Source organism: Ipomoea triloba, chromosome 8 (assembly GCF_003576645.1).
Source record: "Ipomoea triloba cultivar NCNSP0323 chromosome 8, ASM357664v1".
Classification (NCBI taxonomy): domain Eukaryota; kingdom Viridiplantae; phylum Streptophyta; class Magnoliopsida; order Solanales; family Convolvulaceae; genus Ipomoea; species Ipomoea triloba.
Genome location: NC_044923.1, coordinates 19,659,941 through 19,687,690, shown reverse-complemented (window position 1 = coordinate 19,687,690; position 27,750 = coordinate 19,659,941). Strand labels below are relative to the sequence as shown.

Genomic DNA, 27,750 nt, shown 5'->3' with positions numbered 1-27,750 from the left:
GTGTGTGTGTGTGTGTGTGTGTGTGTGTGTATATATATATATATATATATATATATTTCAACGCATATTATTAATCAAGAAGGTGAACAATACTCTCAGGCGGGGAACTCTCCCAAACCCAAGGTAAAGAGTAGCTAACAATAGATGCTGCGAGAACATGAGTGTGTGTGTGTGTGTATATAATTTTTTTAATTTATGAAAAAACTCACGGCCCGCATGGGCCAAGTCAGCGAGGCCCGCTTTTTTGCGAGTAAAAAATTATAGACTCTAACCCACCCCACCGCGGGGCAGTTAAAGATTGACCGGCAGGCTTCGGCCCACCTTGACACTCCTAAGTGGGAATTAGATAATTATAAGTATTTATAATAATTTATTTTTCATCAAACAAAAATCAAATCAATATCAATGAGCTTGTGGTTCAGTGGGACAAAGTAGGTCTCCCAAATAAAAGTTTATCGAGTAAAAAAAAAAAAAAAAAAACAATCAAATCAAATTTTTCCATGAAATTTAAATTCAATTCCTTTTCTTCCGCGAACCAAAAGAGACTATAAATAGATTAACAGACATTCTGATGAGCGAATTTCGTGAAGTGACTGAGCAGAGTTTTGAAGTGTTGAACCCCTGAGTACATACAAAGTAGAAAAGCGAAAAAGAAAAATTTGAAAAATGGCGGGTATACTGGAAGGGGTAGCGACGGAGCAGCCGCTGTCATCGATAGCGTACACCGCCGTGACCGATCGGTGGGAAGTCCAGTATGCTCGCTTCGTGATATTTCCTTCGTCTCCTCACGTCTCTCATCCTTCTCTGGTTCCCCACTCTGCCAGGCAACGGAAGGTGCGCAGAGGCGGCAAATGGATCTCCACTTCATCCTCCAACTCTACCGCCGTCTCTCTGAAACTCCTCACCGTTCACGACGCCGATTTTTCTGATCAGATCCTCTTCGTCTCTCTCGGTCACAAAATACTTGTAAGCTTTGTCGTTTCGAAATGCTGTTCTCCTTAGCAATTGAAGCGCGTGATCGAACCCTAGCTAGTCAAAAAATTTAAAAATAATGATTCTAAACTTGGAAAAAGAAAACCAAAATTAGTTGTTTGGTTTGAATTTGTTGTTATCAGAACACGCTGATTTTGCTCTTGTAGCGTTGTTGTCATTGTGGATGAAATGATGAATGATAATCGCTCACAAAAATATGTAAATCCACTGCTCATTGATCAACGAAACAAGTTCACTTTGCTCTGAAGGTTGCTCCTGATTTTCCTGAAAGATCATTTTCCATTTTCTGATTACTTTGAACCTTGCTATGGTGTGCTAAATGACTTGGGGGTTTGTACACAGATTACTTTATCAACAGTATTAGGTACCTAACAGTTTCCAATTTTATGTATTAATATGTCACAGGAAGAGCACTACATTTCGCGGCTGCATTTTGCATGGCCTCAGGTCTCATGTGTATCAGGATTTCCTACAAGGGGAGCAAGATCTGTCTTCGTGAGCTATAAGGATCGTGCAGGCCAGGCAAAGACTCTCAGCATTTCAGAAACTTTGCTTAATTCAGTGTTTTTTTGGTTGTTATCTTACTTTTTTTTTTATGCAACTATCTGAGTTGGAGTTTATGAACTTGGGTCCAGTTTCCAGTGAAGTACATACTTTTTTGTCACTCAACATCTAATTTGCTATATCCTTTTCCATTTTTGTAGGTTCAGAAATTTGCCTTACGATTTTCGATAATCGATGAAATAGAAAAGTTTATGATTGATGTGAAGGTGCATAGTTCCTTTCTGTTATTATTTGCTGATACAATGTTACCTTTAATATTGCTACTAACCTTATTTTTCTCCTTTCTTGTGTTCCCTTTTTCCTGTTACTTCTTTTTTTGCTTAAGAATGACCATATTACTCTATTCCCATCTCCAGGAAAACTTGGAGGGCATTAGAACTATGTCTCTTCCCTGTCCTCCAGTTGATTCAACAATATCGTCTCAATCTGAATTCATCCCTTCTAATGAAGCTTCGCATAGGTGGGTGGATAATCTACCAGTAATTTCCACTTCTTGGATATCTTTCTGTTCCATGGAAAAGATATAATTTGCCAAAATGGAAGCGGTACACCTATAACATTCCTATTTCTTGAATGCTATTCTGCATGCAGGGATAACAATGAGATTCAGCATACAACTTCAGCTGACACTGGAACTTATGAGATACCGGCAAGCATTAGCAATGCAGCTGACACTGGAACTTATGAGATACCGGCAAGCATTAGCAATGGAGTTTCTCAAGATTCAAGTTCACAGGAAATGAGACTAAATCGTGAAGCCGAAGAAATTCTTTCATCTTTTCCTCCCAGTTTCACATCTTTCCTGATGAATTGTGGCCCTGCAGTTGAACAAGGCATGTTTGTCCTCCAAACTGATTAGTATAAAGAATTTTTGTCTGGATCTCCCTTTTTGACTGAATAATATTTGCTGCAGCACAACCAACCATATCAAATGACATCAATCTTAAAGCCCAAATCATGGTATTATATCTTCCCTTTCTTTCACACAGTATCAATTGGTAGTTAGTTTATGATCATGCACCACCTATATCAAGAAGTTAAATGTTGTCACTTTATACATTGTTGCAGAAATGTCTAGAAGATTCCTCCTTCCAAGGTATATTTTCTGGCTAGTATTTCTGTTTACCATCAGTATGTGAATATGTATCACTGCTCATTTCTCTGGCACCTGTTTATCCTCTTTGAAAACAGAAGATTGTGTACATCTTTCATCCCTAGACCATGCATAATGTGGGACTGTAGTGCACTTGGTCTGACCTTTCACCTTTTCTGTTTATTCCTTCTTGGAATTTTTTTTCAGTGTAGATGGTCACAGTCACACTCTGAAATTGTGAAGCTCAATATTCCTTTGATGAATTTTCTTTTTTTTGAAACTGCAAATGAAAAAAACAGTGACTATTGCCATTTCAGAGATGTACATATTGTCCCACAGGCAAAGCTAAAACACACTCTCACACACCACTGGGCATCTTTTGAAGCTTGAACCTTCATTGGGTGTTTTTGTTTTGTTTTGTTTTTTTTTGTTTTTTTGTTTTTTTTTTTGTTTTTTTGTTGGTTTTTTAAATTTAAACAGATATGCTGATTAAAGTAGAGAAAGTTATCAATGACGTTGGAGACTTCAACATGATGCTGTAACTCTGTAAGCATCCAGAGAAAGTTGCTGCCAGAAAGGTAACTCACATTGTGAATCCATAGCTGAATGCATTGTAGCAAGACTAAATTGCTAATAGCTTACTTGTATATTTTTTGAGATTACTAAACCAAGAAGTTATGCAAATAAATTTGTACATCATTTCGAAAACAATTGCAAGATATTAAAGTAGCAGAGGAAACATAAAAGAAAAGAAAAGAAAAAAAAAAAGAAAAAAGAAGCTAAGCTAAAGTGTTTCACTTTAATTGAAGCATGCGCTCCATCTCAACTAAAAACTTAAGGTATAGTTGGACTGCACATTTGTGTTTATATATAACATGGGGTTGACTCTGGTACATTATGTGTTAGAAAATAGAAACTTCTGTAGTAAGATAATGTATTTTATGAGTTAGAATAATATACATCATGCTTTAGAATAATGTATATTATGAATTATAAAATTATATGTTGCAGTGAACCGTGTGAAAAAAAATTAGGCAATACAACGTCATTTTTGGGGTATGATCCATACCATAACTATTGATAATCAGTGGCATAGTAGCCTGTCACTTGTACTTTTGGGCTGCATGGCCTATTATGGCTTTAAACATAATTTGGGACTTTTGTGACCAGGTATGTTATCCCACAATCATTATTGCGTGGACTCAGATCCAAAAATGCATAAAGTAAATTATTTTAACTTATAAAATATTCCGTATATTATTCTAACACATAAAATACATTATTTTACTTTAGAAGTTTTATTTTAACACATAAAATATATTATTCTAACACATAAAGCACATTATTTTAACTCATAAAATATATTATTTTACCTTAGAATGTTTATTATTTTAACACATAAGCGGACAAAAAAATGGATTTTTTTAAATGTCAAAACGACGTTGTTTTGGACCGTGATGCACACAATAATTTGCCGTTATCCCAATAAAATGTGAATCATATATAAGTCATTTGAGTATAAAAGAAAATAAACAATATAATTAGGTTACTAAAGTTGTTTTTACCACTAAATAATTACATATTACGTACCTTGCTTGGCAATACTAGAAATGTGAATTAAGATGCATTTTATTCACCTTAACATTCATGGGTTATTCATGACGTTATGAATACAATTGTAAATTAATTAGATGAAACTATATTAAATAGTATAAAATTTAATATGAAGTAGCATTACCTCATTTGTTATATAGATATATAATTTCATTAAATCATCCTAATCTATATACACATTCCGTCAAAATAGAGGAGAAGAGGGAATAAATCATCTTATATTTAGAGATCGATAATATAATAATGAGATTCAATGCTAAGTCTATTGTTTAAGATGAATTTAATCATCATGGAGCTACATCAAACCTGCCCGAACAGTTCATCTCAAAGTCATGTGCGGCAATAAACTCCATAAAGAAAAATGAAAGAGTGATGAAAGCTGATACCGATATGATGTATGTATATATAATGGTAGCCGGCATCATGTATTAGCCGGCTGATTTATATATATATATATATATTGTTTTCTACTCAATGCTACTTCATCTTTGGCACGTACCTCTGCCATTAACTGCTACTGCTACTCTCTGATTTACATGTAGTAGTTAATATTTGGCTTCATCTAGTGTAGTGTTTTCATAAAATTCCATGCACTAAAAGCTGTGAATTTCGCAATGAAACTTTAGAACACTAAACTAAGAAGAGGCTCTGATACCACTTAGAATTAAGTGTTTATCACTACGTCAAAAATTATACTAGCTATTAGCAAATATACAACTTTATTTTCTTAGTCCGTTATATTTTCGAGAGACAAAAAGTTAGACTTGATCCTTTAAGCTGTCCCCAAACAATCACATGGATACCTGGTGTTAGACTTGGCATTTGACCGGCCTTCAGTTAAACAATTCTTTTAGCCCATATGACAACATTGCAAAATAAAGAAATCGCTGTCACGCAGCTAAAAGTAGTAAGATTCTGCAGCCCAAAAGGGTGAACTTGCATAGAAAAGAATAGGTTTAGTGCCATTACATTGATGGCATTGTGAATACCGGGCGGACGTCATTATTTTTATTCAACAAAACTTTACTAGCTGGATGAGAGAGACATTAATTGTAAACTACAATTGGATACTTATAAATTGTGCTTTTATTTTTTCTGCTGTTTGTTGTTGGTACCTATGCATGTATGTGTCGCTATATATATGTTCTGTGTTAAATTCTCCAGTCTCCATGTTAATATTGCAGGCAATTAAAACAAGTAGATTTCGAATGAACTAAATACAACAATGTACTGACAAATTAAAAGTTGTGATGGGAGGTCATAGTGTAGGGGTTCGAATTTCATTGGAAGCGTGTATGAGAAAAAGGTTCAAGGATGTCGGAAGGTATGACCTCTTGTGTGCACATGAAGATTAAGGTCTAATCAGTAGGCTGATTGCACGACTCGCGATTTACCTTTGCAGTAGAGCCGTCAAAATGGGTTGTACCCATCGGGCTGCCCTGCCCCTACTTAGGTAGGGGGTGGGTTTAAAAATAAAGACCCGCTAAAGAGCGATTTTTTTTTGGCCCACCCTGCCTAGGCCCGCGAGACGACCAAAGTGCCCATATAATGCTTGATGAACTTTAGAATTATTGTTTGATGTTTTATAATTTTAGACTATGGACTTTAGAATTATTGTTTAATGTTTTATAATTTAAATTAGTACTAATATAACAAGTTATTTTGATTATTTTTATAGTGTACAAATAATAAAACTTAACTGAGCAAAAAACTAACAATTTAAGAACAAGGAAAGTCAAAAAAAAAAAAAACTGGGTTGTCGGGGCCGGCCTAGCCCGCGGGCTAGCAAAACATAGGCCTATTAAAGAGCGGGCTTTTTGGCTTGCCGGCCCATTTTAACAGCTCTACTTTACCGTGACTCTAGGTCTGAGATCTTGTAAGCTTAGGATTAATCTGGCGAATCTAGGATCACTTATGTTTTACTACCTCCGTCCCATTTTGTTTGTCTGGTTCGGTTAACGAGGCTTGACTGAAGTTATTTTTAATTCAATTTTTCATAATATTAAGTTTAGTATTAGTATATTAAATTTATATATTTAGAAACTACATTAAAAGTACTATTAAACACAAAAAAAATAAATTTAAAAATAATTAAAGAAAATAAGAAATGAAGAAAGAGTTGGTTTGACCAACGAATAGTAAACATGACAGGTAAAATGGGACAGATTGAGTATATTAAAAAAAAAAATTGGAACATTGTGTTCTCCTTCTAGATTTCCGGCCTCCTCCACTTGATAATTTCATTTCATTTCTGGCGCTTTGCTTCTTCCTTTAACAACAAGACAGGCATACCATTATTCTCAACTTTTTATGGCTTCTTCTCAAATCTTCTTCATTCCTCTTCTTGTTTTAGTGCTCCCTTTGGCTTCTACTTTACCGGTTCAAATCTCTCGTATCTACCCCTTTTCTTGCTCTAACTTGAACAAGACCTGCAGCTCTATACTATACCAACACAATGAACTCCAGGTTGAGAAGATTGCCAATCTCTACTCAGTAAATAAATCCCAAATCAAGAATATAACATACCACAACAACGTTAATGATGAGAGAGAGGATGAGCTTGTGACAGTGCCTTGTACTTGCAAAGACGTTAATGGCACCCAAGCTTACTTTTATGAAACAGTTTACCAGCTAGAGTTAAATGAAACCTTTGAAAGTGTTTCCACAGGGAAGTTTAGTGGGCAGGTTTGGAAGGTTGGGGGAGAAGAAAATAGTTACAAGGCTGGAGAGAATGTAACGTTGAGTCTACTGTGTGGATGTGTGGAGAAGGAGTCTCAGATTGTGGTGACATACACTGTTCAGCCAAAGGATACATTGTCCAGTATAAGTGCTCTACTCACAGCTCAAATCGGTGAGATAGAAAGCTTGAACCCTTATCTAAAGGCTACTCCAAATTTGATAGATGTTGGTTGGCTCATTTATGTTCCCCTTGAATTAAATGGCATTCCTGATGAAGCAAATCCAGGTGAGTCTTAACTTGTCTAATCCTTTTTTGACGGGAGAAATTCACAACCACTATTTGAGAGTGTACACTGAATAAACCGTGTATTGTGGCCTTAGCCGACAAAGGACCTCAAAGGAGGTAAGTCAGCCTAAGTTGCCCATAGCTGACTGACTCAAACAAAAAAGGCCAATTAAGTATGAGTAGGTAAACCAAATTAGGTTCCCTATAGCTGGCTCAAACCAAGAAGGCCAATAGACCCTTCTCACTATAAGTCAAACTTGGAACCTTGTGGTTATCAAGCCAACAACTTGACCAACTTGACTGCGGTAGTTCTTACTTTGTTCATATATTATAGAGAGTTCGGTTAGAATGAAGGAATTAGGTGGAAATGAATTGCAATTCTGTGAAAAAAAAAAGAAAGAATAAGGTAGGAATAAAATTGGAATCCAAATTGCATTGTTTGAGAGAGAAATTAAAATTTCTTGGAATTGAAAGGAAAAGACTAAAAATGCCCTTGGTAATGATGATGATATAATAATAATAATAATAATAATAATAATAATAATGTTTTCAAAAAGAATTAATAAAGGGTAATGTTATAATTTTATTTATTTTTCTTTCCACCAACCATCGAATTGGAATTCATAAAGGTACTCTATGAATTTTAATTCCTTCACAAATGGATGAAAGGAGTTGTAATTCCTTCCAATCAAACAATGTAAATTATGTAATTATATGAATTAAGTCGTAACCTATCAAACAGGTCCTTAGTTTCACAAATTTTCTTTTTCATTTCTTGAAGTTGACTTCCATTCCTTTGCTTAAAACTCTGTTTTTCAGTGGGAAAAGTGAACAAAGCGCATCATAGATGGACAATATTAGTTGTCATACTATCAGTTGTGACAGTACTTACAATGTGTACCTTAGGGATTATCCTACTTGGGAGAAACAGATGCAGGAGAAACATAGAAGGGCAACAAGAACCTAAATTAGCCACATCTAAAGGCATGATAACCTCATCAGCGTCTACTAAACAATACTTTTACACAGACACAACAGGAGGTGAGATAATAATAATAATGCAGCTTCTTCTTAATTAACCTGTTCACAAATTCTATGTGCAAAGTTAGTCATGAGATTTTGGAATGTACTAGATGCTGCAGTTTTTGAATCAGAAAGACCTGTAGTCTACAGTCTTGAGGAGATTGCAGCAGCTACTGCTGACTTTGATGAGACTAGAAAAATTGGAAGTGGTGGATATGGATGTGTATATTCTGGGATGCTGGGAAAACAGGTAGGGTTTAATTAAGATCAAACGCTTATTGTTACTCTAGAAAGGCAGAAGCTATAGCTCGTAGTAAAGACACAACTTAATTTCCTTATATTGCCACATTCTCTTAGCCGTCTGGTGTTGAACTTGGCCCGGACTTAGCCCAACAATTCCCCAGCACTAGACTTGTCAAAGTGGGCCGAAGCCCGCGTGTTGGCCTGCATCCGTCTGGCGTTGAGGTGGGTTAGGGCCACAAAAAAGGGGTAAAAGATAGTAATAGGACGAAAACTAAAACAATAGACAAAAATAAGACATTTTAAAAATTGGGACAAAAATGAAAAAAACTCATTTCCCAAATGCGTTAGTTGTCATAGCCGATCAAACACAAACATAAATGGAACTTATGTATCTCGAGATACTATAAGCAAGTCCCACTCTTATGTATCTCGAGATACTATAAGCAAGTCCCACTTGCGTTGCCTTTTTTTTCTTTGGTCTCCGGCTACCAAATTAGTCGCTGACTTCTCGGACGAAGGAGAAGCCAGTGCTGGTCATTGGGGAAGAGCCAACGACCAGTTTGGTCACCGACTTCTCCTTCGTGTATTCGAGATACGCAAGTCCCTTTGTCGGAGGAGGGAGGAGCCGGCGATCCCAAAAATAAAAAAGTCAAAGGAGGGAGGAGCTGGCGATCACAAAAATAAAAAAATGGCAACGCAAGTGAAAATTTGAATTGTAATGTTCACGGTGGGACTCGAACCCACAATCTCCCGCTCCGAAGGCGAGCGCCTTATCCATTAGGCCACGCGAACCATGTATTTGGATATATAATAAGACAGATTGCAATCTTAGCTTTCTGTAACGTCTGTGTGTCAATCAGGAAGTGGCAATAAAGAAGATGAGATCAAACAAGTCAAAGGAGTTCGTTGCAGAGCTAAAAGTTTTATGCAAGATACATCATATAAATGTGGTAAGTAGAAATGAATTTCATGTGACTAATTAAATTTTATAGAGCAAACTGAACTGAACTGAACTGAAGCAGTATTTGATCATATCTATCAAGTCTTTAAAATAATGTAGGTGGAGCTTTTGGGTTATGCCACTGGAGATGATCATCTTTGCCTGGTTTATGAGTACATTATAAATGGCTCTCTTAGTGAGCATCTTCACGATCCATTGCTAAAAGGTATGTATATATGTAAACCTTACAATATTCTTTTTGCATTGCTTAGAAGCTTCTTGTTAATATGAAGGGCTTACCGTTAGGTCAAAAGTTATAACCCGTAACCTGGCTTTACTGTCCCGCCCAACAATCTCCCTAGCAATCAATTGCTGGACTTGACCCTACACTAGTCTATGCCCAACAATCATGTAGTCACTAATTGTTGGACTTAGCTTGGCCCTTTACCTGTCTCGATCCAATAAATACCTAGCCACCAATTATTAGAATTGGTCCTATACCGACCTATCTCAATCCAACAATCTCCTAGCAAACAATTGCTGGACTTGACCCTTCACCTGCATGCCTCGACCAAACAATTTCCTATTCACCAATTGCTGGACTTGGCCCTTTACCTACCTCGATCCAACAATTTCCTAGCCACTAATTGCTGGACTTGGCCTTATACCTACCCCAACCCAACAATCCCCTAACAATTACTGAACTTCGCCTTTCACCTGTCTTAATCTAATAACTTCTAGCCATCAATTGCTGGATTTGGCCATCCACCGGTCTCAACATTTTTGATAGATGATATGATGGTTGGGTGTATGTGCAGGGCGGCAGCCTTTGTGTTGGACAGCTAGAGTACAGATTGCATTGGATGCTGGTAGAGGTATTGAGTATATCCATGACCTTACAAAACACCAATACGTGCACCGCGACATAAAAACAAGTAACATCTTGCTGGACCAAAGCCTAAGAGCAAAGGTTGCAGATTTTGGTCTGGCAAGGCTTGTTGATAGGACCAATGAAGATGATGACGACTGGATAGCAACACGCCTCGTTGGAACACCGGGATATCTTCCTCCTGAGTAAGCAATTCAAATAGATATTCCAGGTGTATTATATATATTCAGGAAAAAAGTTAAATATACATTTGAACTTTACAGGAAAGTGTAATTAAATCATTTAAACTTTAAAAAGTTCAATTGAACAAATAAATTTATCATTTTGGTGCATTTAAACAATTAAACCCAATAGCGGTGAAATAATCAGTCATTAGGTTCTGATGATCGTAGGTCATCACTGTCATCTATACGATTGAAGAAGAAGGCCGGTCACCTTCTCCCACTAGAGAAGGCGACCAGACTAGTGCCTTCTCCCGTGGAGAAGGCGATCAGAAGGCACCTTCTCTAGGGGTGGTATACCGTAACTAATAGTGGTCAATGACGGTAGTTTATTGGTAACCTATTCATTACCAGTAAATAGGATTTGTATATTCGACTTATTTTAATAAGTTCAAATGTTTAATTGTATCTTTTTGAAGTTCACCCGACTTAATTACACTTTCGTAAAGTTTAAGAGTGTATTTGATTGTTTTCCCTATACATTCATCACTGTGTCTTTAATTTGTGATAATTAATTTTGTTTTTGATTGATATATATGATGGTTTCAGATCAGTGAAAGAGCTACAGATAACTACAAAAACAGATGTTTTTGCTTTCGGGGTAGTTCTTGTGGAGCTTATAACAGGCCGGCGTGCTCTCTACCGCGACAATAAGGATCCCAACAAGACAAAATCACTCATTTCACTTGTAATTAATTACGACTTAGAATCCAAGAACACAAAACTACAAAAATAAAATAAAATACTGTCTTAACATTTTTCCTGTTTCATTGGCACGCAGATGCAAGAGACTTTCCAAGATGAAGACCCAAAATCTGCTTTGGAATCAATCACAGATCTTACTCTAAAGGGAAGCTGCCCAATAGAAGATGTTTTCAAGGTGGTCAGCCAACCCATCCAACATTTGTCTATCAACACACATATATCCTGTTTAATTTTCCTATAATTCAATCTATATATTATGGTTTGTGTGGAATTATAATTTCACAGTTGTTGGGCCGAGGCAGGTCAAGTCTAACACCTGATAGTTGGGAAATTGTTGGGTCGAGGTCGGTAAATGCTAAGCCTAGCACCCGGTAGTTGGGAGACTGTTCGGCGGATGTCGATAAAGGTTAAGTTTAGCACCCGATAGTTGGAGGATTGTTAGGTAGAGGCCGGTAAAGGCCAAGTCTAACACCTGATAGTTGGGGATTGTTGGGTCGAGGTCACTAAAGGCTAAGTTTAGCACCTGGTAGCTGGGGATTGTTGAGCGGAAGACGGTAACGCTAAGTCTAGCACTTAGTAGCTGGGGAATTGTTGTCTGGTAGCTGGGGTCAAGTCCAGTACCTAGCGTCTCGAAAATGTGTAGCGGTATAAAAAAAATACTAGTTATAGCTTTTGGGTAAGTGGTAAGCGTTTGATCCTAACATAAACTGTTCCAGATGGCAGAAATTGCAGAGTGGTGTCTAAACGAGGAAGCAGTGAACAGACCAGAGATGAGAGAGGTGGTGGTAGCATTGAGTCAAATTAGAATATCATCAATTGAATGGGAAGCTTCACTAGGAGGAGATAGCCAAGTTTTCAGTGGAGTCCATGATGAAGGCAGATGAAATAAAGTTATTTTTCATCCCATTTCTGTCTGCACTTTCTTTATTGCTTTGAGCAGACTTTTATTGCTTTTGGTTTCAAAAAACAATTCTTCAGATATTTGCCATCATATTATATTAATGGTGTAATAGCTAGTAATACTACTTTGCTCATGTTTTCCCCAAGGTTTGCAGCATGCAGGACTCTCTTTTGTACTAATGTTCTGCTGCTACATTGTATATGTAGTTCCTATGTACATATTTTAGAAAGATGCAATGCATTCCAATTGCCAAGTATCTAGGAATAACACTTATGGCATGTGTTTCTCATTAATGGTATTCAACCTATACTAGTTGAGAATAACAATTTGAGAATATCTTTAGTTTTGTTATTCTTTTTTTTTTTTAAATTTTATTAAGTATTAATTTTATTATCTAAATAAAACTATTAATATTTGATCTGGTTTAGTCTTATCCATTGATCTTGTATTTTGTATGGCTAGAATTTTTTGGGCATTTTTCTTTTTTGTTTTTGTTTTGTTTTTGTTTTCCTTTTCTGTTTTTATGTGGGGTTGTTTAGTACTGAGTAATTTGTTTGTGCATTTTAAATGTTTTTAATTTTATTTTAGGAATTATGCATGATTTTAGAGATAGTTTTTAAGATTTATGTAGATTCTTCCTTTATTATTGGTTCTGGGTGTTTTCTTTCCCTTTCGTCGCCACCGTCGTAATCGCCATACTAATTGGGATTTTGGTCACCATTAATTTTATCATTTTTCCTCATCATTTTATCTTGACGTTTCACCGCGCTTATTCACGNTGGCACGCAGATGCAAGAGACTTTCCAAGATGAAGACCCAAAATCTGCTTTGGAATCAATCACAGATCTTACTCTAAAGGGAAGCTGCCCAATAGAAGATGTTTTCAAGGTGGTCAGCCAACCCATCCAACATTTGTCTATCAACACACATATATCCTGTTTAATTTTCCTATAATTCAATCTATATATTATGGTTTGTGTGGAATTATAATTTCACAGTTGTTGGGCCGAGGCAGGTCAAGTCTAACACCTGATAGTTGGGAAATTGTTGGGTCGAGGTCGGTAAATGCTAAGCCTAGCACCCGGTAGTTGGGAGACTGTTCGGCGGATGTCGATAAAGGTTAAGTTTAGCACCCGATAGTTGGAGGATTGTTAGGTAGAGGCCGGTAAAGGCCAAGTCTAACACCTGATAGTTGGGGATTGTTGGGTCGAGGTCACTAAAGGCTAAGTTTAGCACCTGGTAGCTGGGGATTGTTGAGCGGAAGACGGTAACGCTAAGTCTAGCACTTAGTAGCTGGGGAATTGTTGTCTGGTAGCTGGGGTCAAGTCCAGTACCTAGCGTCTCGAAAATGTGTAGCGGTATAAAAAAAATACTAGTTATAGCTTTTGGGTAAGTGGTAAGCGTTTGATCCTAACATAAACTGTTCCAGATGGCAGAAATTGCAGAGTGGTGTCTAAACGAGGAAGCAGTGAACAGACCAGAGATGAGAGAGGTGGTGGTAGCATTGAGTCAAATTAGAATATCATCAATTGAATGGGAAGCTTCACTAGGAGGAGATAGCCAAGTTTTCAGTGGAGTCCATGATGAAGGCAGATGAAATAAAGTTATTTTTCATCCCATTTCTGTCTGCACTTTCTTTATTGCTTTGAGCAGACTTTTATTGCTTTTGGTTTCAAAAAACAATTCTTCAGATATTTGCCATCATATTATATTAATGGTGTAATAGCTAGTAATACTACTTTGCTCATGTTTTCCCCAAGGTTTGCAGCATGCAGGACTCTCTTTTGTACTAATGTTCTGCTGCTACATTGTATATGTAGTTCCTATGTACATATTTTAGAAAGATGCAATGCATTCCAATTGCCAAGTATCTAGGAATAACACTTATGGCATGTGTTTCTCATTAATGGTATTCAACCTATACTAGTTGAGAATAACAATTTGAGAATATCTTTAGTTTTGTTATTCTTTTTTTTTTTTAAATTTTATTAAGTATTAATTTTATTATCTAAATAAAACTATTAATATTTGATCTGGTTTAGTCTTATCCATTGATCTTGTATTTTGTATGGCTAGAATTTTTTGGGCATTTTTCTTTTTTGTTTTTGTTTTGTTTTTGTTTTCCTTTTCTGTTTTTATGTGGGGTTGTTTAGTACTGAGTAATTTGTTTGTGCATTTTAAATGTTTTTAATTTTATTTTAGGAATTATGCATGATTTTAGAGATAGTTTTTAAGATTTATGTAGATTCTTCCTTTATTATTGGTTCTGGGTGTTTTCTTTCCCTTTCGTCGCCACCGTCGTAATCGCCATACTAATTGGGATTTTGGTCACCATTAATTTTATCATTTTTCCTCATCATTTTATCTTGACGTTTCACCGCGCTTATTCACGGTACGGTGGACACACTTAACTCACGTCCGACTTCTGTTTCTTGGGGGGGGGGGGTTGTTGTTGTATCAATTGGACGGTAACATTAAGTGTTCCTTGTATCTGCTCCATCGACGAACGACGGATCTAAAGGGCGGCCTATCGTACGACCAACTTTTTGGCGAAAAGCGGTGCAAAAAGCTATTCAACATAAGCGTAGCAGTGTCGATAGGAAGGTATGTAGACCACCTGGTTGGCCGAGTTTTCCCTTTGCTTGAGGCTCTAGCTCCAACTTCTCTTGCTATTTGCCATTTCGACTAAGCAAGGTAGAGTATTTGATGAAGAAAAAGAGTGGTGAGAACAGACAGAGTGACTCGTCGGTCCCCATGGACGGCGCAAATGATTGTGTAAATTAGATCGGGTGTTCTACTATGCTACGAAAATGTATATGGTGAACAAGTAGGGGAGCACTTAGTCGGTCGGTCTGACTGATCAGTCAGTCTGCCAGGTGACGACCGAGCAGACTAAGGTTATGTTTTATTATGGAGACGATGGCAATTACAAGTGAAGTAGGTTACAATGTTGTGAATATCTCAAGTAATGTGTGATGGATAATACACTAGGCCTGGGTCACATGGATCAGCCCAAGAGAGCTACTGGATCAAGAAAATCCCAGAAAAAGACCTAACACTGAGCTACCGAAGAGTTTGATAAGGATTGAACTTAGCACTTATAATATTAGCAAGATTAAGGCTTATTAGTTATAATGTAACAGGGACTCCCAGTATGAGGTAGTCTAGGATTTTTATTCTTTGTAGGGCTTTAGGCCCAAAATATCTATATATAGACCTTCCATACACGGAGGAGGAGAACACTTCATAGAAATACAATACCTATATTATCTCCATATACTTTTCCTACATTTTTCCTATATTCTCATCATTCTAACAGGTAGTGTTAACATGCCTTTGACTACCCAAAAGTCATAAAATCAACATTGGCGCCGTCTGTGGGGAACTGATACGGAAAAGCTTCGTACTTTCCTCTGAACTTGAGAAAACATGGTGACTACACGACGAAACACATGAATTGATTAGCTAGTGAGGAACATGCGAGAAACCCTTAATCGTCCCTCTACTCGCGAACAACCCGATCAACTAGTTCCCTCACGGGATGCTAGCTAAGAAGATCCACAGAGGGAAGAGAGAACCCACTCATGCGTGCATTCACTAGACTTCGGTGTCCCTCGGACCCAGCCGGTCAAACTCACCCCCGAAGTAATAGAGGCTTTAGAACAACTCTATAGAATTCTAAAACTTGGAAGATCAACGAGAGGCGAGTCCCAACTGGACCCCACTCACAAAAGCCATGAATCCCGGATAACTCAGGGGGCCTTGTAGGAGAGAAGCCGAAGAATAATTTCGAGAACCCACTCGGGCATACGTCCATCGGACGCCGGTGTCCCTCGGACCCAGCCAGTCAAACTTCCCGCCAATATAATGGAAGTCGTTGAACACCTTTGTAGATCCCTAAACCTTGCACGAATGATGAGAGGCGAGTCATAGTCGGACTCCTCTCAGGAAGACTATGAACCCCGGTTGGCTTAGGGGACCTTGCAGGAAAGATGCCGAAGGAAAATTTCAGTCCATGATCGTTTAGGAATCTCCAATCCACAATCCACTGCCCCACGGCCAGGACAAGGTAAAACCATGGCGGAAAGACCACGATGGAGGGTTAGACTCAACCCTCTGCGACGAGCCCAAGCCGCCCGAGCAACCAACCCCTGTGCAAGGAGAATACCAACGATAGAGCCACATAAAGAGGAAGCCCTAGAGGACATGACAGAAAGGTACGACGAAACCCCTGATCAAAACTAGGGAGATCGGGATCGAGAAATAGCCGAGCTCGCTAGGGGGATAAGGGACCTCTAGGAAAGGATTGAAGCGGGAAGAGACCGGCCAACCGTCCGATCTCTATTATCCACCAGCCCGTTCACCTTAGACATATTAGAATATCTGGCACCAAAGAACATTGAATGCCAGCGTTGCCCACATACGATGGAACGATGGACCTTAGTGATCACCTAATTAGTTTTCAAGCAATGATGATGGTAACAGGAGCAGAAGACCCAATGTACTGTCGAGTTTTTTTCTCGACACTAGGGGAAGTCGCACAACAATGGTTCTTATCATTGCTGCCGAGATCTATTAACTGTTTTAAAACCCTAAGCGAATGATTCATAACGTACTTCGCGGGAAACGTAAAAGCCAAAAAGCACTTCATGACCCTGACCGCCATACAACAAGGACAAACGGAGACCTTGAAGGAATTCTTGAGAAGATGGCAAAGGAAGGTACAAGAGGTAAAGGATCTAAATGACCAAACAACTATAGCACTCTTCACGGATGCCCTAAGATCAGGAGACCTATACGCCAGCCTACGAAGGGATACACCTGAGATATATGCTCAAGCTATCCAGCAAGCCAATAAGTATGTTGAGATAGAAGAAGCCTTACGACAAAAGCAGGAGCGAGAGGCAAAACGACCCTGTGATGAGATCGGAACGCGTCCAACGGACCGACCGTCAAAAAAGGAAAGCAGACCAAGTCCCTTCAGAAGACCGACCAGCCCCAGTTATGAAGTAGGCCCCATACCTAGGACTCATCAAATGTATGAGATATGACCACCCTTCCACACTTCTGCAGGGGATCAACCGCCTCCTCCTCCCTTCCAACCAGATGACCAATTACGTCGTTATGGGGGGCCTGAGTACTGCCGTTATCTCAGACATTTGGGACACACCATCGAAGAATGCATCGCTCGGCGAAAAGAAATTGAAGACATCATCCAAAGAAGGTGATCAGTTGTTCGTCCCAATCAATGGTTGCTGCAACCCGAGCACCCAAGTAGGGACCCAATCCCTACTGATCGAAAAATAGAGCCCCCACGGGAAGGACCCATCAGGCAAAACAACGAGTGTGAGGGGCAAGATAACGAGAGTGAAGAACAAGAAGAGCGAAACTAGAAACACAAGCCCGTAATCCACTAGATAAGGACCAATTGAGCGCATCTAGAAGTCAAGGTGACACGAGAGATTTTACTTGTAGTTAGAAAAGTAAACTCATACAGTTAGTTATCATGTACTTTCGATCATTATGGTACGATAATAAAGTTATTAGTTCGAGTTATTACTGAACCGCCCCTTGCACCTTTCATGGATCATTCAACATTCCTATCGCTTGACTAGCAATTGAAAATTGTCAAGAGCATAGTTCAGAAAATTTACACTTGAACACCTACAAGGTAATAATCATATCACAGTGGACGACGAACGAAACTAAAAACCTGGCAAGCTCTAGTGTTGAAGGATACGGGGTACAATCAGGAGTTATGGGTAAGTGGTCTAGGGTAAACTACAAGGATAATAGGAGAATAGTCTAAATAGGTAAAATGGTCTAAAGCAAAGTCTAAGAATTCACGGGGTAGTTAGAAAAACGAGGTTTAGGAATAAGTTTAGACGATATATAACCCCCACCTTAGGGTGGTAGACACATCCCCACCTCAGGGTGGTAGACACATCCCCACCTTAGAGTGGTAGATACATCCCCATCTCAGGGTGGAAGACATATCCCCACCTCAAAGGTAGAAGACACATATACCTACGTGGAAGATATTCCCATTAGCCAGTATGGGAGAAACACATACCCACCTCAGGCTGGAAGACACATGCCCACCTCAGGCTGGAAGACATATCCCCACCACAGGGTGGAAGACATATACCCACGTGGAAGACATTCCCATTAGCCAGTATGGGAGAAACACATACTCACCTCAAGCTGGAAGACACATACCCACCTTAGGCTGGAAGGCTCATATTCACACTGGAAACATAAGGGAGCCCCACTCGGAGCGTAGTGGTCGGCTTAGGTCACCCCTCGTAGGCGAGGCACTCCTCGTAACGAGGCCAGCTAACCAGGCTTTTCAAGCCTTTTTCGTATCTTATGAATATTCTTGATGCTTGATATTTAGTCTGGTAATTATCTCTTTAAATATTTTTCTACGTGTGTGTATACTTATTGTTGTATTTGTATGAAATTAGTGCTTATCATTTAGGAGCTGTCAAAATAGATGGTAGTGAGGGCAGTCAATAGCCAGGTAATTGGTCAGGACCTTTAGCCGATTGACTTAAAGGTTGGCTCAGTGGAAGATGAGCGCAAGAAGATGACCCCTCAGTATACTTTCCAGAGACTTCGCACTTGCGAAATCTCAAGAAAGCGGGGGACCGGATTATGGATGTTACATTAGGTTTGAGCCACATGGATTTGCCCAAAAGAGTAAGTATATTTTCTAGAAACTTCGTATCTGCGAAATCTCAAGAAAGTGGGGGACTGGATGATGGATAATACACTAGGCCTGGGCTACATGGACCGGCCCAAGAGAACAACTGGATCAAGAAAGCCTAAGAAGGAGACCCAACGCTGAGCTACCGAAGAGTTCGATAATGATGAGACTTATCACTTATAATATTAGCAAGATTGTGGCTTATTAGTTATAATGTAACAGGGACTCCAAATATGAGGTAGTCCAGGATTCTTATTCTTTGCAGGACTTTAGGCCTAAAATATCTATAAATAGACCCTCCATACACAGAGGAGGAGAGCACTTCATAGCAATACAATACCTATATTCTCTCCATATACCTTTCCTACATTTTTCCTATATTCTCGTCATTCTAACAGGTAGTGTTGGCCTGCTTTTGACTACCCAAAAATCATAAAAACAACAATGTGATATTACAAAGTGATGAATCTGACATGTGACTTTGTGTAACAATACATTGGATATGACAAGTGAGTAGATGACCATCCTATTTATACTAAGCAAGTCGGCTAAGCATTAAATGCTCCATATGCAAGTGGCTTAACATAGCGGGCTCTCGTTGGTCTGCTCAGTCGGTCGCTCTGTAACTACACATATATTCATTGCTTAGGTGATAGAGTCATCATTCTTGCACATTGTCAGCCTACTTCCTTGCAGGCACAAGTGGATTTCCTTTGCTTGAAGCGTAAGCTAAGCCTTCTAACTTCCAAAGTGGCTCACGTAGTAGACCAATCAGGTGGCTTTGGCGGACCGACTGGGTGGGATTCTACCGGTGCGATCCCACAGGTAATCCTGGAGCATCTTTAACCATCACTAGGTTTTACAATCTTCATAGCGAGCGACACAATTGGTCACATGCGGTTGTGATACGACCAACCGGTGGTTCTAGCGGACCGACCGGGTGGTCTAACAGGTAGTCCTTGTGCGTATTTACCCATCACCACGATAATGCATCTCAAGCACAAATAGGAACTTGTAGAGAAGTATTTGTTGCAAAAGAGAAAATATTCTCATCAAATTAGACATGGCGTAAAATAAAAATATTTCTCATATTGTGATTCAAATAACGATATCCTCTAAATAACTCTGGGTAACCATGAAAGATAGATGGGGTAGATCGAAACTCTATTTTTTGCTTGTTGTAGGGACAAAGATAAGGAAAGAACATGCAACCAAAGACACAAAGGAAGGAATAGTTGGGATTTTCTTTATTGACGAGAGCATATGGACTCATTTTGTTTAGGGTGGTAGAAGGCATACGGTTAATAAGAAAAACTGTAGTTTTATAGGCATATATCCAATACCTATAAAGGTGAGACTGGTTTCAACAATGTGCCTATATCGTCTTTCTTCACACACATTTTGTTCATGTGTATAAGCACAAGATTGATGGTGATGTATCCCAAGGCTAACAAAGAACTTGTCTAAGTTTTTGCATTTTCTCCCTATATCAGATTGAACAACTTCAATTTTACAAGAGAAAGTTCGCTCAACACGTGCTTGAAACCTATGGAAAATAATACACATATTTGTCTTTAGTTTCATAGGAAACAACTAGTTATATCGAGAATAATCATAAAAAAATGACAAAATAACGATGACCTTCATTGTATAGAACTGGGGATAGCCCCCAAATGTCTGTGTAAACCAAATCTAATATAGCAGAACTAGACTTTTTGACCCTTTTCTAGTGGAAATCGTGAGGATTTCCCTAGTTGACAGATAATACAAAGAGAATGAATATTATTTAAGGATTTAGACATTGGACAATAACATAGTATGTATATTGTGTAAGACTCTTGAGTGAGGGTAACCAAGATGGTTGTGCCAAACTTCTTAATTAATGTGCTTTGGATATAATGAATGCAACTAGATTTTGTATTGGAAGTTTGCAAAAAGCACCTGAGCTTTCTCCTTAAGTAGAATTTGGTTGGTGTTGAGATCTATTACAATAAAAAGGATGGGTGAAACTCAAAGAAGACATTATTATTAATGGTGAAATGTTTGACAGATATGAGAGAGTTGGTTAGGGTAGGAACATGTAACACATTTTATAACTATAGGACACATGGAGGAGATTATATAGAAGCATACTCAATACTAGAAATATTCAAACTTGTGCCATTACCAACTCAAAGAGTGTCGTTCTTGTGTGCTCTTTTACTCGTTGCAGCGAGGAGGGATCCGAAGCGACATGATGAGTGGCACTAGTGTACGGGAACCAATTATGAGAGAATGGTGCAACAATTACATCGTTGGAATAAGCCATGTGTGCTTGAGGACTTGATGCCCTTGAATACGTCCTATAACACTATAAAGTAGTATGGCCAAGATCGTTGCAAATTTGACACTTTGGAACATAGTCATGCCACGACATCGGCCTTGTCCTCCTCTATTTCCACAACCACCACCATATGGTCGCTCAACAGGTTGATCCATTCGTGAGGTAGCAAGTGGTGCATGTTAAGCGACAAGAGTTGCAGGTGATGACTATGGGGAAACTAGAAGAGACCATCACATATTACTTAGGACGGGGGCCTTGAAACATGCATAGGTTTTACTTATCTAAACCAATTGGTTGGCTGGATTTTGCAAGTCATCCAATTAAAACCTTGGCTTTTCCAAGTTACTCACTTGTAGTGGAATCCCCTTAGCGCAAAGACTTCAGCTAATTAAGGAGACTCAGAGATTATGCCCGTGAAATATACCCAAACGTAGCTTCAATAGCTTGCCATAGGTATTGGGACGTGTCATGTCCCACCACAACATACATAACTTCATCGAACATAGATGAGATGAGCATAGACATAACAGAATAATCCTAACAAACCCAAGCTTGGGTAGCATGATTGGCTACAACGAAACAACCATCTAGAGCCAGAATATAAGAAGCCGGACACAAGAAAACACCATCAACGTACTTACTGAGATTTTGACCATGGAGAAAGTGAACCAGTTGGGTTTTCCATAACAGAAAATTTGATGAAGTAAGTTTGAGGGAGATGAAGTGATAAATTGTCTGCAGAGTATTTACGGGATTGGGGGTGGATTGGCAGCCTTAGATCGTTTTGGTCTACTGATACTAGATGAGAACAATGATTTGTACATAAAGTTTTTATCATTCATCAATCTTGTTTACAAAGTACAGAAAGTTATGTATTTATAGGAATACAAGAGATAGTCATAGCTAAGCAGAATTGATAAAAGTAGATTTTACAATAATATATATAAAGATGGAGTATGAATCCTAAAGCTGAGTGCTAATAAAACAAAGCTAGCTAAGCTCACACATAGACGACACCAGATGGAGGAGTTCCATCTACGGGTGTGGCAGCAGATGCCACTCTTTTTCCTCTTTCACTTTTGCTATTATTAGCAAATTTCATGCATGGCTTGTGAAACCCTTTTTCCTTCTCCGCCTCGCTCCACTCCGCCCCGTAATAGTCCTCCTCTGTTGTGCCTTTCGAGGGACCAAAAAACATCCCTCCCCACTGAGGAAAGTACATGAACAGAATTGGGAGCGTGCAACAGATGATCATGATTCCCATTAACGTTATCCCTGTCTCGGTCTTGTATCTTGATCCTCTGAAGAAAATCACTTGTGTTATGACTGCTCCCACATTTCCTCCCCCTCCTGCCATCCCAGATATTATCCCCAATGACCTAAAAAATAAAACAACAAAGCATTAATTTTAGTTGAGAGGTGGAATAATACTACATCTTTCAATTTAGTACCAGTATCATAAACAATAGATGTAAGAGATCGAGTGAGTTAAAAGCATATATACTATTGGCCAGAAACCCGCGAAGGGTTAAGTCCAACATTAGGTGGACAGAAGATTATTGGGGAAGGTCTAAAGGGCTAAATTCAACATAAAAATATAAAGTTATGTATTCGCTACTAGCTATAGCGTACCTTCTTGAAACAAATGGGACAACTCCAAAGGTGAGGCCACAGGCAGCTTGAACAAACACAGAGAAAACAACCATGACAGCAACAGAAGCACTCAAGGATCCAACTCTTCCTAGTAAAACACAAAGAAGCCCTCCTATGGTCTGCACAATCCATAATGCCCACAGCCTTCCCCTCATCCCATACCTCTTCGCCACAATATCCGACAGCATACCTCCCCCTGGCCGCGAAAACAGATTCGCCAATCCAAAACTAGCCGCAATGATCCCGGCCGTGTGGAGATTCACGTTAAACCTATCATAAAAATACTGCGCAATTATGTTGTCCACAGTGAGTTCAACGCCGAAACAGTACCCGTACGTTAACGCCAGAATCCAGCCCCTGTAATTCGTGGTGGCGTTATAGAAAACATCTTTGAATTTGTCTTTGTACTTGTCGCCGGATTTGTGGAGCTCCGCGTAGTTCCCATCCGGCATGTCTTGGCCCAAGAAGAAGATTGCGTAGGCCGATATGGTCTGGAAAAGGGCCGGGATGAAAAACGCGATTCTCCAAGCGGTGAATTTCGTGGCGCCGATGTTTTTGATTAAGCCAAACACCAGAGGCATTATGAGCTGCGTGGCGCCGCCGCCGAGATTCCCCCACCCGCCGGCGACGCCGTTGGCGGTGCCGACCACTTTGGCGGTGAACATGGAGCTCATCCAGAACTGGGTCGACACGAAAGTGGCCAAAGAGAAGCCCGTGAAGAAGCGGACCAGCAAGAACGAAACAGGGGAGTTCGCGACGGCGAAGCAGTAAACGGCCGGCGCCGTGAGGAGGGTGAGGGCGGCGGAGGCGAGTCTTGGGCCGAAGAGATCACACGCGGTCCCCATGGTGATCCGGGCGAAGACGGCGCCGGAAACCGAGGCGATTCCGGCGTTTCCGATGTCGGTAGCGGTGAGATTAAGGTTGTCGCGGATGATGGGGAGCAGTGGAGGGGCGGCGAAGGTGGAAACGAAACAGGCGAAGAAGGAGACCCATGAGAGGTGAAATGCTCGCATGTGCGGCCAAGCTACAGAGTACACTCGGAATTCGGTGGCCTTGTGCTCCGAGTCCACCGGAAGCGCAAATTTCCGGTCACCGGAATCGATTTCCATGCTTCTATTCTGTTCTCACGAATACTCTGCTTAGCATCTCTTGAATTTATATGAGATTGCAAAAGTTTATGGCCAACGTTTATCTAAAGTAGTTCCATTACTTTACATTCATTAAGATTCAAGATGTTGAAATTTTGAATTTTTAATGCATCAATTATTACTGAGTTATAAATTTTTAGTCCCTCTTTTTTTACTTTTACAAATTTAGTTCTTTAAATTCAGTCCCTAGTCTATTTGAGACATCAAACTTTGTTATAGGACTTTCTTATAAGTTAGTTTATTAGTTAATTTTAACTTAATCACTATTAACTATTTCACTTGGTTAAATAACCAATATAAATGTTTAATTAATTAATATTTTGTAACAACTTATTGCTCCAAAATACTAAAATTCAAAAAGCTATTCAAAGCAGCTTTTTCAATAAGTTTTTTGAGAAAGTCATTTTGCATCTAATTAGCTATCAGTTAACAGCTAATTTACCAAACATTTTTCTACAATCAGCTAATGCTATCAACTACTCAAACCCACTAACCAATAAGGTAACAACTCTTAGCTAACAACTAGAATTTTTAGCACTTTTAGTCCCACGACTATTGTGGTACTTGTAGGATTGGTCCACAACTTTTAAACTTTACAATTTTGGTCCACGACTATAGTTTTTGTTGCAAAAATGATCCTTTTTCAGTCAACTTCTTGCCTATGTTATGTGCAACAAAATCAATAGTCGTGGACCAAAATTGCAAAATTTGAAAGTCGTGGACCAATCCTACAAGTACCACAATAGTCGTGGGACTAAAAGTGCTAAAAATTCCTAACTATTTACAAACACCGCTTATATGTAAAAGTTTGATGAGAAAATAAAGAAACAACTTTACAAGTGTCAAATAAGTTATTGAAATTATCATTTTTTATGCATTTGGGTCAATGAACTTAAAAAATGTGTAATTATACCATCAAAAAAGCAAAATATGTGCAATTGATCGAGAACATTTTTACGATTTTTTTAATGCAATTTAAATTGAAAACGTTTCAATCTTTCATTCCACCAGTATGGTAGAGGAAAAGACGATTCTTAACACATACCATGTAAGTTATATGATTGGATTCTACCAAAAAAATTGAAAATTGTCTCAATTGCACATATTTTAATTTACTTGTTTAATGGTTTAATTGCACATAACCTTTTAAGTTCAATGATCTAATTGCACAAAAATGATACGTTTAGTGGCCTATTTGACATTTTTCTAAAAATAAATAATATATTAAAAATTACAAATATTGCCTTATAAAACCCTGGCATTTCAATTGACAACCCATTTAACAAGTAAATGATCAAATTTGAAAAGTATTGAATGAGAGGAATTAAATTTATAATTCAAGAATACTTGAAATATTAAAAATGTAATTTTTTTAATCATATAATACAATACCATCATAAAAATTTAGTCCAAATAATATTTTTAAAAACAAAATTAATATTTGATTACATGACTTTATTCATTCACATTAGCTAGTACAGATTTTTATGTAAAAGTTGTTGTAAATACCTATTTTATTTATAATACATTTTTTGGTAGGTATGGTGATACTTTCCAAAGTATAACGTGCGGCATAATTTGAACCATCGACATTGGAACTTTCCAAGAGTATGGGACATAGTTTGGTCCACTCCCATATAATCTACGGCTGAGAATTACATAGGGTGGGTAAATGTTTATGTTGTGTGATTAATATGAATTGTTTACTACATAGTGCAGAAATTATGTTCCATGATAATGCAAACGTTAGCATATGATTGGTAATTCACCTCAATGAATGGCACTCTATGTCCAGCCTCCAATATTTTATCGAATGAATGGAATTTATCCCACCCCAACATTTTCTAATGAAATAGGGGTGTTTCTCCGTGATAGCGCCACATAGATAATTTTTTGTGAGATGGTCAAATTTATATAGAAATGTAATACTTATAATGAAAAATATAATATTAATTAAAGATAAATTATGCCGTTGGGAATTTTTTGGGACCTCTGTTTGAGTTTCTTTTGCCTATGTTCGACCAAACTGGTTAGCCAAGGATATTTTTTGGAGTGATTGTAAAAATTATGCAGACTTGTTTGATGAACCTTGGATCATTCTTGGTGATTTCAATAACATCGCTACAGAAATTAATTTATCTCCGTTTTTAATGTATGTGGGTTGTTTAATCTTGATGCAGGTGGTCCCAATTTCTCTTGGGTTCGTTAGAGAGGTGGGCTCATTATCCAAAGGCGGTAACTCGATAGGGTTCTCTGCAACGTTAAAGCCTAATTGGCCTCCTCAGAGGCTAAAGCTACCATCTTCCCCAGACTTTACTCAGACCATCACCTGGTCCTCTTTGCGAGTAATGCATGTGAGGTTCTTCCGAGGGATAATAAACCCTTCCGGTTTGAGGTAGCTTGGTTGTTAGAGAGCGACTATACGACTATTTGGAATACGACCTGGATCAATCATGGAAGTGATGTGCTATTGAGTATGTTTGTTGATAAATCTGTGATTTTAGGAGCATCTGCGGGCGGTTCTTTGCTTCCAAGACTAATTTGCCTTTGGGTAAATATTCTTCACTATTTTATTATCCTAATTTCTTTAATCTAAGCAGATTTGTTGTATTAATCACACTCGTGCATCCTTTGTTTTAATGACCCAAATTAATTTTCACATTCTCACCAAAGACATGATTCTCATAAGGGTCGAACTATATATATATATATATATATATATATATATATATATATATAGAGAGAGAGAAAGGATCGGATCGCGTTCAGGTGAGAACCACCTGCCCAGAAGAAAACTGAGAACGCTTCTCAGCTCGCTACGTGTCCAAATGTAATTGCACCTAACGTTATAACTAGGTGCACCTAGGTGCATGAATGTTAACAAGGTAAATTACTTGCACTTGTAAGTGAAAATAGGTGCACAAGTGCAAGTAAAATATATTACAGATGCAAGTAAATTGTACACTGAGCATCAATACTAAGTGCACCTAATGTTATAACTAGTTGCACCTAGGTGCATTAATGTTAACAAGGTAAATTACTTGCACTTGTAAGTGAAAATAGGTGCACAAGTGCAAGTAAAATGTATTACAGGTGCAAGTAAAATGTAAGCTGAGCTCAATACTAAGTGCACCTAATGTTATAACTAGTTGCATCTAACGTTATAAGTGGGTGCACTTAGGTGCATGAATGTTAGCAAGGTAAATTACTTGCACTTGTAAGTGAAGTGAAACTAGGTGCACTTTTAAGTGAATCTAGGTGCACTTGTAACACAATTGCTTGTACCAAAGTTTGAGTTATTTACGAAAATGCCAACCGTCGTTTTTTTTTTAAATTACATCTGATTTGTTGATTTGGATGCGTGGACGGCTGCGAATTGTGTTCTCGGTTCTCTCCTATGCGATAGTTTGCACCTGAGTGTGCCTTATATATATATATATATATATAGATTTACAATCACATGAGACAACACCTTCCCGTGAGACAGTGAAACACAACGTGAGTGCGCACAGTTTACTACGCAGATGCACACAGCCTAGACTGTGTGCACTCATGTTGGGCTAAGTGCACACACCCTAAACTGTGTGCATCTGCGTAGTAAACTGTGTGCACTCACGTTGTGTTTCACTGTCTCACGGGAGGTGTTGTCTCATGTGATTGTAAATCTATATATATATATATATATATATATATATATATATATATATATATATATATATATATATATATATATATATATATATATATATATATATATATATATATA

At 38.4% G+C, this 27,750-nt stretch overlaps 3 protein-coding genes and 1 non-coding gene across 4 annotated transcripts; 2 read left to right on the top strand and 2 right to left on the bottom strand.

Annotated features, from left to right (window-relative positions):
• Window positions 1–666: 666 nt before the first annotated feature.
• On the top strand, window positions 667–3,341 carry LOC116027089 (protein POOR HOMOLOGOUS SYNAPSIS 1). Its single transcript, XM_031268515.1, has 8 exons — window positions 667–966; window positions 1,399–1,515; window positions 1,698–1,763; window positions 1,914–2,017; window positions 2,149–2,389; window positions 2,464–2,517; window positions 2,626–2,653; window positions 3,131–3,341. The coding sequence occupies exons 1-8, from the start codon at window positions 667–669 to the stop codon at window positions 3,190–3,192; spliced, it is 972 nt and encodes a 323-aa protein (XP_031124375.1). The 3' UTR covers window positions 3,193–3,341.
• A 3,233-nt stretch (window positions 3,342–6,574) lies between these two features.
• Window positions 6,575–12,134, top strand: LOC116027088 (lysM domain receptor-like kinase 3). Its single transcript, XM_031268514.1, has 9 exons — window positions 6,575–7,229; window positions 8,049–8,270; window positions 8,363–8,502; window positions 9,356–9,445; window positions 9,556–9,661; window positions 10,254–10,509; window positions 11,095–11,233; window positions 11,327–11,425; window positions 11,967–12,134. Exons 1-9 carry the CDS (start codon window positions 6,575–6,577, stop codon window positions 12,132–12,134), a joined length of 1,875 nt encoding a protein of 624 aa, XP_031124374.1.
• TRNAR-UCG lies at window positions 9,215–9,287 on the bottom strand. Its single transcript has one exon. It is a non-coding gene; the product is annotated as a tRNA-Arg (tRNA).
• Window positions 12,135–21,998: 9,864 nt separating the features above from the next.
• Window positions 21,999–24,001, bottom strand: LOC116027181 (high affinity nitrate transporter 2.5). Its single transcript, XM_031268643.1, has 2 exons — window positions 22,816–24,001; window positions 21,999–22,562 (listed from the first exon to the last, which is right to left on the bottom strand). The coding sequence occupies exons 1-2, from the start codon at window positions 23,943–23,945 to the stop codon at window positions 22,184–22,186; spliced, it is 1,509 nt and encodes a 502-aa protein (XP_031124503.1). The 5' UTR covers window positions 23,946–24,001; the 3' UTR covers window positions 21,999–22,183.
• Between the last annotated feature and the right edge of the window lie 3,749 nt (window positions 24,002–27,750).

Bases quoted from the DNA above. Each gene is read 5' to 3' on its own strand.
- LOC116027089 (XM_031268515.1), top strand. From the start codon at position 667: ATGGCGGGTATACTGGAAGGGGTAGCGACGGAGCAGCCGCTGTCATCG. The intron at 1,764-1,913 runs GTGCATAGTTCC...TCCCATCTCCAG, and splicing joins AGTTTATGATTGATGTGAAG to GAAAACTTGGAGGGCATTAG. The intron at 2,654-3,130 runs GTATATTTTCTG...AAATTTAAACAG, and splicing joins AGAAGATTCCTCCTTCCAAG to ATATGCTGATTAAAGTAGAG.
- LOC116027088 (XM_031268514.1), top strand. From the start codon at position 6,575: ATGGCTTCTTCTCAAATCTTCTTCATTCCTCTTCTTGTTTTAGTGCTC. The intron at 9,446-9,555 runs GTAAGTAGAAAT...AAAATAATGTAG, and splicing joins AGATACATCATATAAATGTG to GTGGAGCTTTTGGGTTATGC. The intron at 9,662-10,253 runs GTATGTATATAT...GTGTATGTGCAG, and splicing joins TCACGATCCATTGCTAAAAG to GGCGGCAGCCTTTGTGTTGG.
- LOC116027181 (XM_031268643.1), bottom strand. From the start codon at position 23,945: ATGGAAATCGATTCCGGTGACCGGAAATTTGCGCTTCCGGTGGACTCG. The intron at 22,563-22,815 runs GTACGCTATAGC...TTTATTTTTTAG, and splicing joins GTCCCATTTGTTTCAAGAAG to GTCATTGGGGATAATATCTG.